This window comes from Sinocyclocheilus anshuiensis, unplaced genomic scaffold (assembly GCF_001515605.1).
Source record: "Sinocyclocheilus anshuiensis isolate Anshui unplaced genomic scaffold, SAMN03320099.WGS_v1.1 scaffold902, whole genome shotgun sequence".
Classification (NCBI taxonomy): Eukaryota; Metazoa; Chordata; class Actinopteri; order Cypriniformes; family Cyprinidae; genus Sinocyclocheilus; species Sinocyclocheilus anshuiensis.
This window is the reverse complement of record NW_015537974.1, coordinates 885,897-901,215: the sequence shown is the minus strand read 5'-3', so window position 1 is coordinate 901,215 and position 15,319 is coordinate 885,897. Positions and strand designations below refer to the sequence as shown.

Here is a 15,319-nt window from a genome sequence, read left to right as displayed (position 1 = left end):
ATTGGAGCCGTATATTATTCTTTTATGTAAAGGTGCTTTGTCAATGGTAGCGCTTGCTAACTTGCTCAAGGACTCCTCTTTGTGCCAGTCACAACAGGCTTGGCCAGCTGACCAATCAGAGCAGAGTAGGCTTATGGAAGGGAGGGGTTTGCTCCGAACTTGCTTGGAACGAATCGTTTCGAAATCATTGGCAAATGACTCTAATATTAAATGTATATTCTGAGAAAATTACAATGTTTTCTGACCTTAGATGCATTTAAACCTGTTGTAGTGGACTTCAACACAATATTAGGACACTTTAAAATACCATATGACCTGCTCTTTAAGTCTATTTAAGGACCCGCGGCCACCCAGAAGTTAACTCACTCCTAGTAACTTGTTGCCACCTACTGGCATAAGGATGTAACCTGTAGAAAGACATATATTTAAGCTCAATTGTAGCAAATAAAATAATCGAAATCAAACCTTTTTAGTTGAATTTGTTTAAAAAAAAAAAAAAACTTTCAAAAAAATCAAGAAAAAGACGTGCATTATCCATTGACAAAGCCATCAATGCATTTAAAAAAAAGGACCAGAAACGAATGCTAATTGGCTAACCAGGAAATAAAGACTTAAAGTGAGTAACTGGATGTGAATGTCACAGCACCTTCTTTATTCATATTTAAGCATACAAAGAAACCATATGTTTAGAGCACCAGCACACAGCGCTCTCTCTCTCTCTCATAAACATTTACACACTACCTCCTCATACCGGCACTCAGGTGCTGCATGACTCTCAGGTAAAGCTACAAATACTTGTCTATGAAGCTGGTAATTTGTACCCAAAAATAATGCTGCTACTTTTTAATACAAATGAAAAGTTTCCTAACCATCTACTGTACAAAAAGAAAAAAAACATTGTTCTAGGATCAGTTATCCAATCACTCCTTCAGTCTATGATTTATAAAAAGAAACAAAACCTACTTCCATTCAGTAATACTGTTTAGTGAGAACATAACTACAGATTTTCCATCTCTCCCAGCCACTGAATCATTAATAGCAGTGAAACAGGAATGCACACATAGAAAGCTTCAGTATGAGATTACTAATGGCTGCAATGACCATTTAGATTTCCATAGTTCCATAGCAGACCGAGTTATATAGCGTATGGGAATCTAATTGTATTAACTTCCTAAATGGCATACCGAAGATGATCGACAATCCCTTAGTCAAGTGCTGATCAACTGAAAACAACAGGCTTTCTAAACAAAATTAGTGAAATGACACTCAGTTGACTTTTTAGGGAAAAATAAGGGAAGCCCTGAAGGAAGATCCAGCTATCAGAGGCAACATACTTTTTTTTTTTTTTTTTTATAAAGGCAACTTATTCACATCTTTGACTCTTGATAGTTAAAAGCACTACAGGTATATCATTGATTACTGTCTCTTAATGTCATTCAATATCAGTCATACTTTGATTACTATTGTTTAACATAACTGACAAACACAAAAGGACACAAACATACTGACTTAAATGCTACACATTACAGTGACTGCTTCAAATCAGAGATGCGAGGCTCACATGCCCATTCAAACACAGCCAAGATATTATATATGTAGCACATTCAAAATCCAGAATTGAGACGTATTATGTTTATCACCTCCAAACTAATAAATTCTGTCATTTAAAGATTATACATTATCACCTTTGTGCTATTTTTTCCTTTACGATCACTCTCATTCTTTTAGAACAGTTTGAAAACAGGACAAATTAAAGTGAGAACTAGTCAGCTCCAATCTAGCCATCATTGAAAACAATAATATTTAAAAAATCCAGGCTTTCACATTTAAACAAAAATACTACAGTAAGTAGTTTGCTTTTAATAAGGCATCACTTGTTTTCCCCTTCAGATGTTATTCAGTCCTGTTTTTCCTTCTTTTTTTTTTTTGATTCATCTCTAGGTCAGCCATAAAATCTTTTCATGCCCATCAGTTTCAGCTTCTCAGGCTGGTGACAGAAGTATAAAGCTCTAGTCCTGCTGCATCTCTCTCTCTCCATCCCTCATTCAATCCTTCAGGCTGTTGATAGAAGCACAGATTTTGAGGGCAGGACCGAGTTTGATGTTCATGGTGGACATAAGATGCTCTTCCTTAAGTAGCATCAGTGCCTGCCCATCAATCTCCTGTGACAGGAACTGGGATGCCAGGTCCTCACAACCTGACAAGAGATGGAGGAGCACATGATATAATAAATATACAGGTGAACACAACACATAGGTACATCCAGAGGAGCATCAGAACACTAACCTTGAAGAGAAGAAATGAACTGACACACTTCCTCCACACTCCAGTGAGCAGGGTTGCCAGATAGGAAGTGGTTCTCATCCACTGGGAGGCCACATGGTGCTGTGTCATCCAACTGAGGGCCATAGTGGGTTGGTCTTGGGCATGAGAAGGATGAGCTGGGAGAGAGTGACAGGAAGTCTTCCTCTTCCTCACCCTCACAGCTGGAGATGTCCTCAGAACGACTAGATTCTGAACGACACTGCGAAAGAGAAAAAAAGTATATTCATTAAAACAAGAAAAACATAATTATTTAAAATGTTTTAAAACTGTGGATATTAGAAGTATGATTTTCAGTTCCCTTTGGGTGACTTCGTATATCTACACTGTTGTTCAAAAGTTTTTGAATGTCTCTTATGCTTACCAGCTCTACATTTACTTGATTAAAAATACATTTAAAACAGTAATATTGTGAAATATTATTACAATTTAAAATAATAATTTTCTATTTTAATATATTTTAAAATGTAATTTATTCTTGTGATGGAAAGGCTGAATTTTCAGCAGCCATTACTCCAGTCTTCTGTGTCACATGATTCTTCAGAAATCATTCTAATATGCTGATTTGGTGCTCACTAAACATTATTATTATAAAAAATGTTGAAAACAGTTGTGCTGTTTAATATGTTTTTGGAAACGGTGATACATTTATTTCAGGATCCTTTGAGGAATACAAAGTTCACAAGTACAGCATTTAATTGAAATATAATTTTTTGTAACATTATAAATGTCTTTACTGTCACTTTTTATAAATTGAATGCATCCTTGCTAAATAAAAGTATTAAAAGTATTTACATAAAAACTTACTGAACCTAAACTTTTGAATGGTAGTGTACATAAGATTTAAATCTGAATATCTTATAATCAGGTTGCTGCAATGTCCATTATCTCACCTTTACAGGAAGATGCCTGCCTGTTATTTTAGCACAGGCGATCTCAGAGCTGCTTCTGCGAGGACCTCTGCGTCTAGCAATAACATCCTGCACAGCAGGGGCCCCTGGTGGCCGTTCTACACCCTCAAGACCCCTACTAACACGGAAGTGATTACTGCAGCTGACATTGTACCTGTATGAAAAGGTTTGGCTGTAAATACAACAATACACAGCACATACTCATTCAGGTAATTCATAATTCATTACATTTTTTTCTATATACATTTTTTATTAAAGAGACATTTTAAGAATGAGATGATTTTGGTCTTACCTCTTGGCACAGCTTTTGGAACAGAAGCGCTTGGATCGTCTGAACTGGCTGGCCGGTGCAAATCTTAGACAGTATTCACACTTTAACTCTGTAAACGATATAAAGACACAATGTGCAAGAGATAGAGAGAATATGTAAAATATGTCTGAACAACTTCTTAGGAAATATTTTTCCACAAAACTTTGAAATACAAAAACTCACTATCAGAGCGGATGTTCTCTGGATGTAGGATGGGTGGCACAGCCACAGGAAGTTCTTTCAATGGCCCAGTCACCTGTCAATCAGAAGGAAAAGTTAATGTGTGTTTTATTCTTCTCAGACCTTTGGTCCACTAAATTACTATCGCTGGATTATCTTTCTTTTGTGGTCTAAAACAAATTATGCCTTTTCATGAAAAACTAGATTTGTAATTAGCAGAAAGACTCACAGGGAAAGGTTCGGCTCCCTCCTGGATAACAAAGCCTTCAATGAGGTGAGTGAGAACCTGAGGTTTGACCACAGCCTGTGGGACAGGTGCTCGATCACCTTGCCCTCCTCCACGAGGGAGAGGGAGAGGGAGAGAAAGAGAGAGAGTAGGAGGAGAGGAGAACGCCATCTCTGGGACTAAACAACAAATAGACAAGGCAAAAAATATTGTTCATAAAAGCACAACATTAATATAAATGAGAAGATAAAATAGCGATTCAACAGTATTTCCTGCACAGCTTCATAAACATATTAAATTATAAAAATACATGCTTATTACATTTTATAATTTACATTAGTTATATTATTATATTTACATTAGATGCAAACTTGCAGCAGGATTTGGATGTGACGAGATTATGTCAAAAAGACAAATCATCACGTCAGTCTCACAATTCGGGCATCACCATGTTATAATGTACAGTGTAAAAAGTAAATATTAATTTTGAGATTTTTTTAAAGATTACATTTAACAGCATTAATAAATGATTAGTGAGTGAGTGTTGATTGCAGAGGTAATCTAAAGATAAAAATTGGGGGAAGTGAGCATCAACTAACAACAGGAAAAAAAGGATGATAACCAAAATGGAACCGATATATATTGTGCAACTCTAATCATTACTGGATGGTTCATTTGCAAATGTGTATGTAAAGCTACACATTTGTTTTAATAGTAGATTATGTTTAAAAATACATTTGAAAAAGTATGAATTAAACCTTTGAATCAAAATGTGACCAGCAGCACTTCCATTTTTTAACCATCTAGGCTATATTTATTAATTACAGTAAAAACACTTTTTTTGTAAAATATAACTTACAATTTAAAGTAACTTCTCTGTTTTAATATATATTTTAAGTGTTATTTATTCCTATAATGACAGAATTTTTTTTATTATAAATGTTGGAAACAGTTGTGTTGCTTAATGTTTTTGTGGAAACCAAGGCACATTTTTTTCAGGATTCTTTCATGAGAAAGAATGTCCAAAAGAACATAATTTGTTTGGAATATAAATATTTTGTTATATTATAAATGTGTTTACTCTTACTTTTGATCAATTAACTATGGCCTCGCTCAATACAAGTATTTATTTCTTTAAAAAAATCTTACTGACCCAAAACTTTGAAAGGTAGTGTATTATTAAAAAAAAAAAAAAGCATTTTGCCTATGGCCCACCTGTATCTAGTGAGGGAGCTGGTGAGAGAGGAGGAGCAGAGTCTTGCATTGACGGACTTGCATTGACGGCCTCGGCTGACATCTCATGGGGTAAATCTGATTCAGATTTTCTTTTTAACGGAGCGATCCCAGGCTTCGTCTACAAGAGAAGGAGGATTGCATGAGTGTCACAGAATGGACAGACCATAGGGAAATAGAGTTCACCCATTATCTACTAACCTGAGCTGGTCCAGACTGAATGAAAACAGAATCTCCAGAGTTATTCTGTCCATCCATCGAGTGTGTGACCAAAGCGGGATTACCCTGACTCAACGCTGGGCTCTGATTGGTTTGCATCTGAGACATTGGGAGGGCACTTTGGGCTGTTTTAAGGCACATGCCGGCTCCGCCTGTTTCCACAGCAGTCACCATAGTAACAACATTGCTACCAGAGTTCTTGACAGGCACGACAGCCGTGGCGTCCTGCTGGGCGCAACAGGTCCGAGCCTGGGCCACTGCTAAAGCCTGGGAGTTTCCTAGTGCGCCGTGCCTTGCTCCAACCAGCTGAACTGGGACGTGGGGAGGGTGATGGCCTCCCGTGGCCTGGCCATTGTTGGGTGGTGCTGGGAGAATGGGAGGTGGGTGGCGAGGGGACATCTGCACTGGCAGCCGATGCCCCTGAGCAGTTTTAGGTTGAATGGACACATGTCCCGTTCCATGACCCAGTTTTTCAGTGCTCAGATTTGCCCCCGTCTGCTGGAGTGGCTGCACAACTAACGTCTGGGCTGTCATGTTAGATTTGGTTGCCACAGTGCCCATCGGATAGCCTTGAGAAGAGGTAGGAACATTGGAGGTGGGCACCAGGATGTGGGTAACGGTGGCTGTAGCAGCTGGTACTCCTCGAGCTTGGCACAAGCCAGATTGAGAAAGGAGGAGCTGGGAGAGAGGGAGCGATGGGGAAGGCGAGGAGGACGGAGGATTGGAGGAACCTCCTGCATGCTGTGGGGTGACGGCGGATTGGTTAGCGCCCTTCACGTTGAGGCCAGACATGCTGGGATTGGTGGCGTTGGAGCAGTTTTGCAGTTTGGTGTTGGCAAGCGGTTGAGTCTGTGGTTGGATCTGCTGGGCTGACTGACCAAACTGCTGCTGAGTCTGAGTTTGCTGGTTAAGCGGGAATGAGCCTTAAAGGTCAGGGAGAGATAGAGAAACTACAGTTAATTTTACAGTCAATGCATTTGGAAATGATTGCAGCAGACATATACATTTAAGAATTTGAAATGCAATACAAGGCGGGACAATAGGGAGTGATTGTGTACATGTATCATTATGCCTTGTAAAATTTAATATTTGGCTTTCTGTGACATTTGGTAATAAATGTGTTAATATTTAAACTCGTCAGATAAGGACAGTTATTTAGATGACTAACAGATCAAGTTGTTGAAATTGCAAGAATGGCTTTTGATTGTCTTGGTATTATCATTAAGAATAAGTTAAAAATTACAAGCCAATCTGAAATGTTTTGCCATGTATGCCATTGTTTTGTTTCTCAGCAAAAGTGTTTATGAATGTTGTTGATTTGGAGTTTCCTCTATAATTATAATAAGTGCAAAACGTCCAGCAATTATTGCATATTTTCTTTGTAAATAAAACATATCATCCGATTATTAAAAAAAAAAAAATTATTAATGTTATTAAAAGCTTTGGGGTGGATAAGGGTTTTCAGTGTTTTAGAAGTATCTTATGCTTACCATAAATGCATTTATTTGATTAAAAATACAGTAAAAACAGTAATATTGTACATATTATTACAATTTAACTCATTTATTTTTATAATTTTTTTTTATGAATTCCAATGTTTAAAAGAACTATATTTATTTGAAATATGCAGAGGCGGACAAAGTACTCAACTCCATTACTTGAGTGAAAGTACAGATACTGCTGGTCAAATATTACTCCATTACAAGTAAAAGTTGTAAAGACAGATTTTTACTTAAGTAAAAGTACAGAAGTACTTGCTTTTAAAAGTACTTAAGTACCAAAAGTAAATTTCCTTTTTTATGTCAATGCACTGTTTTATTGCTGTACGTAGTACTTGCAATACTTCTGAAGCAACTTAGAATACATTACACCTACTGAATACAGTACAGTGAAATCCTGTAAATACAGAGTCAGGAAGAAACAAAATCAAACCTGCTTTAAAACCCAGCAACACAACTGTAGCTGTATAACTTTACAACAGCAGCACTGCTTTAACAAAAAAGCAAAAAAGCAAGACTTATTTGACATCAAAACAAAAATTTAAAAAATGCTGTATAATCGCTCTTGCTGTACTTTGATGTCACACACAGAACGGTCTGTGCAGTTCTGCTTCAAGTCCAACACCTATTGTGTTTTATTAGGAGATGCACAACAGTTCTTCTGTGGCTTTATAGGTAATATTTTCACGTACACAATTTAGCAAAATCAGACAATATTGTGTCTAATATATACCACAATATTAACTTCTTATTATTGAATTGTTGTAAATAAATACCACATTTGCAACTGGTCAGTGTTCAAAAAATGCTGGGAAATCACTTCATGTAGCCCTACAAGAGTGATTACTGATAAACTGTCTGAAAAAAAGCAAGTCACATTTTAGAGAAGAAAGAAATCACCCACTGACTTTCAAAGCTGCTACATAGTAACGACTTTCTACTTCGAGTACAATATTTGTCTTTCAAATGTAGTGAAGTTAAAGTCATAAGTTTCCAGAAAAAATAATACTCAAGTAAAGTACAGATACTCAAAAAGCGTACTTAAGTACAATACTCAAGTAAATGTACTTAGTTACTGTCCGCCTCTGGAAATATATAGAGATATGGTTAATTTAAGTTTATTGCCATATCAGCTTCACAGGCTATTTCATGGCAAAGATTATACATTAAAAATATAGTAGAACACAAAATACAAATACAATAAAAATAAATAAATCAATAAAAACAATTATAAAACAAATTATCTGTCATTTCGTAAAAAAAAAAAAGACCCCAAACTTACGAATGGGTACATGTGAAAAAATATAAAAAAATTAATTATGTATTAATGTATTATTGTTTAAAAAAATAAAATAAATTATTCATTAATTATACTATATAAAATGAAAAACATGTTAAATAACATATTTATTATAATAATAAAGATTAAAACTAAGAATAGATATATAAACTACACTAAATTATAAATATAAAATTTGAAAAAATAAATTAAAAACAAAAATTGTTTGTGTGTTGGAGCAGGGCAAGTACAAATCTGAACAACTGGCTTGACTGGCCAGGCAGAAAAAAACCTTATTGTTAAGCCCTGTAATATCTTCATTTTAATCCTCACCACTTGTCTCTTTCCTGTCTGCAAACTCGGTCTTCACAGTAGCCACCCTTGGAGTGGAAACGCAACGCATAGCCAAGTTCTGCACCTAAAAAAAGAGAGACAGACAAAGGAAATTATGCAAGAGGCAAAATAATGAAACGTGTGAAAGGGAGAAGGGTACACCAGCAACATCACAATGAACAATGATCTTAACACTATGGTCTAACCAGATTTCCACCAAGTAATATTTCATTCTAAACTGACAGTGAAATGCTATTAAACAGAATCACAACCATTACGAATATATTTGATGTTTAATATACAGTTATATTCCGCAGGATTTTAGACCAATAAGATTTGATTGTGGACAAAGAAAGACACAAAAACCATAAAAACAGGTCTCAATGCATGGTGACGTTGCTTAGGAATAGGATTTATCACTTACTACATTGCCCCAGATTATGGCACAGTTTAAATGTCAAGAAAAAAAAAAACAGAAGGCCAAATGTCACACCTGATCATTGTCTGTCTGGTTACTTGAGGATGTGGGAACTGTTTCCTGTTGCTGGGGCTGCTGTTGGGCAACCGTTGCAACAGCAGCTGTCGCCGTACCACCAGGCATGAAAATGAGCTGAGGGGTGAGAGGTGCCCTGAGAGAGCGGTTTACCTGTGAGTGGTCAGACCAGTAAAATTACAACCTCAGGAAAAGAGTGAGCTTGGATAAACATTACATTAACGGTCACCAGGTGAACAGTTTTATACTGTTGTACAGTGTTATTACATTAGGCCTTGGTCTGGATTTAAGTGCACTCTGACAATACACTTACTCTCAAGTACATCTGACCCTGTCCCCCCGAGTTTCCACCCAACAAAACTGACTGACTAAGGGCTGTTGATGTTGCAGAGGTGGCAGGTCCCACTGGACGGGGGTTTGTCATGATCCCTCCACCAGAGGTGGTACTTAAGTTGACCTAAAAAAAGCACACCATAGATCAGCTCTATTTAATAAAACGTTCCAAAATGATCGTCAAACAAGCATAAGCACATTTTCACAAAGAACTGAGCATAGTTGTAATTTCCATTAGCCATGTCACACATTTAATAGATTCAAAACAACTCACTGTGCATTGCGCTGAACTTGTAGCTTGAGAGACACTGTTACTGGAAGAGCTGGACTGACGACTGGCTGCAAGAGTTGCCTGAAAGTATAAAAAGGAAATATCTCAGGGTGAAATACTGAAAAAAGTAATTTGTAGAATAACACTACAGATGGTACACTTTTTGGTGTAAAATAACATTTATGAAAAAAATACATTTTATTGAATGTTTTTAATAACAACAATAATAATGGTAATTATGGTAAATACATAATGTTAATAGAAATATAACAATTATTAGCAATAATATTTTTATAACTCCATAGTAATACATTTCCATTTGCAATAAATAACTGGAAAGTTTATAACTACAATGTAACTCCATGAAAGCTATGAATTCATAAACACTGAAAAACAATTACAATAAAATATTGTGCAAAACAATGCTTTTGTATTGAATATAAGACATGTTAATTCATATATCAACACAGCTGAATTTTCAGCAGCCATTACTCCAGACTTCAGTGTCAAATGTTTCTTTAGAAATAATTCCAAAATGCTAATTTGGTGCTCAAGAAACATTTCTTATTATTTTGCTTGTTGAAAACAATTATGCTGCTGCTGCTTAGTATTTTTGTGGATTTTTCAGTATTCTTTGATCATTATAAAGTTCAAAAGAACAGCATTTATTTAAAATAGGAATCTTTTGTAACAAATGTATTTACTTGAATTTACTAATTTATGTCACTTTTGATCAATTATGTCCTTGCTGAAAAAAAAAAAATAAGAAATCAGGAAGGGGGCCAACACTTTTTCACACCACTGTATATAACAGTAGTGTACTTAATTTATCCAACCAGGTAAAAATGATGAATCCTCTAGTTAAAACAGCAGGGCTGAGATTTTACAAAGCTGATATTATTTTTTTTTTTAATTCTGCATAATTTGGTTGTTTTTCCTCATCCACCGGGGATAACATCACTAATCATTTTTTTGTGGATTTTGCTTGATATGATTTACTGACTGAGTCTGACCTGTTGCACAGCAGCCAGGTTATGGAGTTGAGCGCTGTTGATCTGCTGCTGCAGCATCAGTTGCTGGAAGTACTGAGCTGCATTGGGCTGCCTCTGTAATGCTTGCAGTGCCTGGAAACATATTTAACAATACAGACAACTACATTTCACACAATTCAAGTCACACAGAGGCATTGACGTGAATAAGTGATTTAAATTACACTTCAGTTTGGCTGTTAGTGGAGTTTGCGGTGGCTTTGTGACCCACCTGCACGGCTTGCCTTTCATACAGAGACATTTGAGCTATCTGAGGGGGGCGGGAGTTTCCCCCTGATGCTGCGCTGCTATTGGCTGAGCTGGAGTTGTTCTGGTCTTCTCCTGCCTCCATGCTCACTGGATGGACGACCAGTCAATCAAACTTTGTAATAGAATACCAGAGGAAAAAATATGCATAAACAAACGAATTAGAAGAGGTTTTATGCTTACCTGTTTCATAAAATATGAATTAAAACAGCTAATTATAATCAAAACAATGCAGTAGTAGAACACTTTAGCACAGGCAAACTTGTTAACTTGTTAGAGCACTCAAGTCTGTTCAAATCTTTTGATTTAATATCTTTAAAATAAGCAAAACAATGTTACTTAGTTTTAATATATATAACATTAGAAATGAATATATAAAGGTTAATGTTATCTGTCATCTGCGGGTGATGAATGATCGGGGTTCTGCTGCATTAGTTCTGTGCAATATTCACGTTTCAGCAAGTTGCGAAGCATACTAGACAAAATAACACCATGCACAATTATTTATTTTCATATGTGTACGAGCAGAAGCAATGCATTGGGTGGAAACAGACACCATGTCCACCCCCAGTATCTCATCCGCTGCTGCAAAAATGTTGGCGAGCTGGCGACTCCCAAAGTGCCAGACAGCCAGAATTGTACCTCTCTGCGATCGGAAACCACCAGGAAACGTTGAGTCCACGGTGCTTATGATTTCGATATAATATAGTTCCAGTGTTTATTTTATGCTTTTGCAAGTATTGTTGGAATTCCTCAAACAACGGTGATTGTGATGAGGCTCAAAAAAAGCGATGAAACCCCGCTCCGCCCCCCCCGCACTGTTTACTATACTTCTTCCGGCGCCAAAAATGACGTGCCAGATAGAAGTCTGCAGCGGCGTCATATAATTACACAATAAAAGTCCGTCCGTCTGTCTGTCTATCTCTGCCTGTCTGTACAATAAATAAATAAATACATACCTGCAATACATACGCCAACAAAAATAGATAAAAAATCCAGCGGAAAACATGAACGCCAAGCTCTTGAATTTGAAATCAAACATTTTGATTTCTTAAATAACAAGTAAAAATATTATGCATTTATGTCAAAAATAAATACATTAAAATAAAACAAATCAAATGGTGAACCATTAAGTAAAAAGCTAATTAAAACACTTTCACTTTCTTTCATTTAAGCATACATATAGCATTACACAATTTTCAAAAAATGTTTTAAACAAATATTTAATAAAAATATAATAAGAATGTAATTAATATTTTAAAACATATGAATAATTATATTCATAATTAATCTATTCAACTATTCAAATTAATTTAATTTTAAAACATTTATTCCAGAAATTGGAAACATGTTCATCTTTAAAAGAGATTGTTGAATGACTCACACTGACATTTAATAATTTACCAAAAATAAAAACATGATATGAACACACATGCAATCAGGTGGAAAGAAAATGACTGATAAATGTGACAGATAAAGACTTTTAGTGTTGCAAGGGTTCATTTGCAATCTGGGCTGACCTGTTATTCAGCTGATGTCTAAACTGACGATATAAGCACAGGTAGTCATGTATGCGCATGACGTCTTGTTATGATTTGACTTCTAGAATCAGATGAAAACTTCAGTAAGTATATATTTTCTCCACTATTTTAGAGTAGACACTTATTATATATGTTATGTATAAGAAATATTAGTACTGACAGGACAAACCTAATTATGTTATACACAAAATATACACAAATGCTATAAAGACATAATTATAAAAAAAACAACATAAATGGTTAACATAGATTATCATGATGTGCTAAACCAAAGTGAATTGCTATCATTTTAAAAGAAGAGATAAAATCCTTTGACTAACAAAGCATATAGAGGTCACATGACAGGGTGTGACATGAACATTTTCAGGTGCCATAATTTGGATAAGATAATGGTTCAGTCCTCTGACTTTTTAAAGTGTTAGTTTATCCTAACATCATATAATCAAGTTGATCTCTCCATTATAATGAATTAAAGATATATTTAATACAATCTTGTAAAAAAAAATACATATTCTTTCTATCTTATCATTGGTCCTGATGGACTTTTAACTAAAACTAAAATGGTTTACTAAAATCGTGTATGATAATTATAAAACATAATATTAAGTTGTATTTCAAAGGTGGAATTTTTGTTTAAATATTGCATTGATGTAAATTATTATATTGAAATATTAAATAGAATTTTAAAAAGGACTGAGGTGGAAAAATATGTTTTGTTGGAGGTTTTACATGACTAATGATGTGAGGTATTGAAGTAAATATAACATTGTTTTTTATTTGTATTTTATTTTATTCATTAATTTTTGTTACATTAATTTCCCTAATGCTATTGTTTTCTAGGTGTAAAGAATTTTAAAGATTATAAACATGGAGTCTTCAAGATCCAGAGTGGGTGAATTGAAAGATGGGAGCTGGAAGACGAGAAATTGGTTGAATGGACAGAAGGTACGGGATGATGACGACTTTTACGAGCAGGAACTGAAAATAAGGATGGGGTATGGCTGGACTGGAAACACAGGTGGAAAGAATGAAAGAGGAACAGAAGAGCAAGGTATTGGGGACAGTTCAAAACGGGCACCGTTCTAGGGTTTTGTTGCCTGAAAAAGCGTGCCTGGTTCCAGTGGAAGCACCAGCACCAGTGGTATATCGGTAAGTGACTACCTAGTACTGCTAAAGTCATTTCGAATTAACTTGCCCAATGGTGTCCTGAACCCTAAGGTCATCAGACTCTCACAGAACGCAGGCATCATTCAGAAAGCCCAGGATATTGTAAAAGAACTGGAAAACTTTAAGCTTCAGTTTAACACCATTCCACGTCTTGGCTGCCGGGAACTAAAAAACTCACTGTCACTGAAAGACAATGGAAAAATTCTTGAACTCACAGTGATGATTTTCTTTGAAAAAAGAGAAGATTCAGAAGAGCACAGTGGAGGAAGAATGTATCAAACACAAGCTGTGAATTCAGGTTCAGGGACAAATACCAGACAAAAGCCATCTCCACACCTGCTATGTATGCTACAACACAGACAAGGAGCTGGAGACATTTAGAAGTTGGAGACAATCTTGCAAATATTTCTGCAGGTGTGACAGTGAATGTCCGAGACATTGAGAGCAGAGACTATGTTGACGAGTCAGCTCTCTGGATAACATCTTCTCCACAAAGGTTTGGCAAATATTTCCAGAACCCAGGAGATGAACGTGAATGCCTCAAGTTCTACCACAAGCTGCAAACTGGTACAAACAGGAGAGTGAGGTATACCAAAGGTAACAAAGTAGACTTTGGATTAGCAGAAGTAAAAGGGGAAAAAAGTGAAAAAATTGTGATTGAGTGTAAAGGAACCACTGGAGATATGGTGGGCAAAGTCTTCACTAAACCAAAAAATGGTGGTCGTCATGCACACCTAAATGAAACACATGAGTACTATCATCAAGTTCAGGCCTACATGTACATCCTAAACAGGGCAGCAAAACAAACACAAGGCTTCACCTCTGACAGGGCCATTATGGTGATCAGACACTACCACAAGAATGGATGAGAACCCAGAGATTTCTACTGGAATTACCTGAGAAAGAATGAAGCAACACAGCAGAAAATCGATGAACTGCGTGTTTTCTGTGAAGAAGAGGTTCTGGCCTGTTTTCTGCTGTTCTCAATCTGATCTTCCAGAAAGACACATAAAGTGAAGCTCTAGAACTTAAAAAGAACTTCTAGGAGTTATGTAGCAAATTTTTATTATTACTATCATCATCATCATCATCATTATTATTTTAAATGTGATCTTAAGGGCAGTGTGTTGAGTAGAAACAACTAGTTAGTGAATTAGAGAATTCAGTGTGTATGTGAAAACATGATGTTGCTAAAATAGAATATTATTAGAATAAGGAACTATAAAAATGCATAGTTCTCGTTTTATTTCTCCATAGGTCAGTTGTTCACATACCAGTCAGAATTCATATTGTTTTGAATATGAAAAAATAGACAATACCATTCTGAAAAAAATAATGTCCAAAATATTTTTTGTTGATTATTGGTGATATATAGGGTCAGGGTTCCAAATCTTTAAGCTATTATGAATCTAAGCAAATTGGACTTTTGATTTTCCAATAGAAGTGGGCAAAAAACACTCCATACTTACACTAAAGGAAGTGGACTCTTTTGACTTGGGCCAAAAAGCAACCTAAAAACCACCCCAGCGACTGCACAGAAATGCGCAAACAACACTAAGAACACCTAGCAACCACATAGCAACACTGTGGCAAACGCCACCATGACAGATTTCAAGATCGTTTAAAGGGGTCATATGACGTTGCTAAAAAAGAACATTATTTTGTGTATTTGGTGTAATGAAATGTGTTTATGCGGTTTAAGGTTAA

At 35.9% G+C, this 15,319-nt stretch overlaps 1 protein-coding gene across 3 annotated transcripts; it reads right to left on the bottom strand.

Annotated features, from left to right (window-relative positions):
* Positions 1-489: 489 nt before the first annotated feature.
* On the bottom strand, positions 490-11,715 carry LOC107672038 (polyhomeotic-like protein 1). Of its 3 annotated transcripts, none has more exons than XM_016465120.1 (15): positions 11,547-11,715; positions 10,870-11,019; positions 10,623-10,733; positions 9,613-9,690; positions 9,319-9,462; positions 9,006-9,158; positions 8,513-8,597; positions 5,384-6,324; positions 5,165-5,303; positions 3,953-4,128; positions 3,727-3,799; positions 3,526-3,613; positions 3,216-3,387; positions 2,287-2,524; positions 490-2,197 (listed from the first exon to the last, which is right to left on the bottom strand). In XM_016465120.1, exons 2-15 carry the CDS (start codon positions 10,987-10,989, stop codon positions 2,046-2,048), a joined length of 2,670 nt encoding a protein of 889 aa, XP_016320606.1. In that variant the 5' UTR covers positions 10,990-11,019; positions 11,547-11,715; the 3' UTR covers positions 490-2,045. The 3 variants fall into 3 exon arrangements, with proteins under 3 accessions (XP_016320606.1, XP_016320615.1, XP_016320624.1); XM_016465129.1 differs by having other exon boundaries at positions 10,870-10,994; XM_016465138.1 differs by lacking the exon at positions 11,547-11,715 and adding an exon at positions 11,088-11,104 and having other exon boundaries at positions 10,870-10,994.
* Positions 11,716-15,319: the final 3,604 nt, after the last annotated feature.

Bases quoted from the DNA above. Each gene is read 5' to 3' on its own strand.
- LOC107672038 (XM_016465120.1), bottom strand. From the start codon at position 10,989: ATGGAGGCAGGAGAAGACCAGAACAACTCCAGCTCAGCCAATAGCAGC. The intron at 9,159-9,318 runs GTAAGTGTATTG...GACCACTCACAG, and splicing joins AGGGTCAGATGTACTTGAGA to GTAAACCGCTCTCTCAGGGC. The intron at 6,325-8,512 runs GTGAGGATTAAA...CTGACCTTTAAG, and splicing joins AGACAGGAAAGAGACAAGTG to GCTCATTCCCGCTTAACCAG.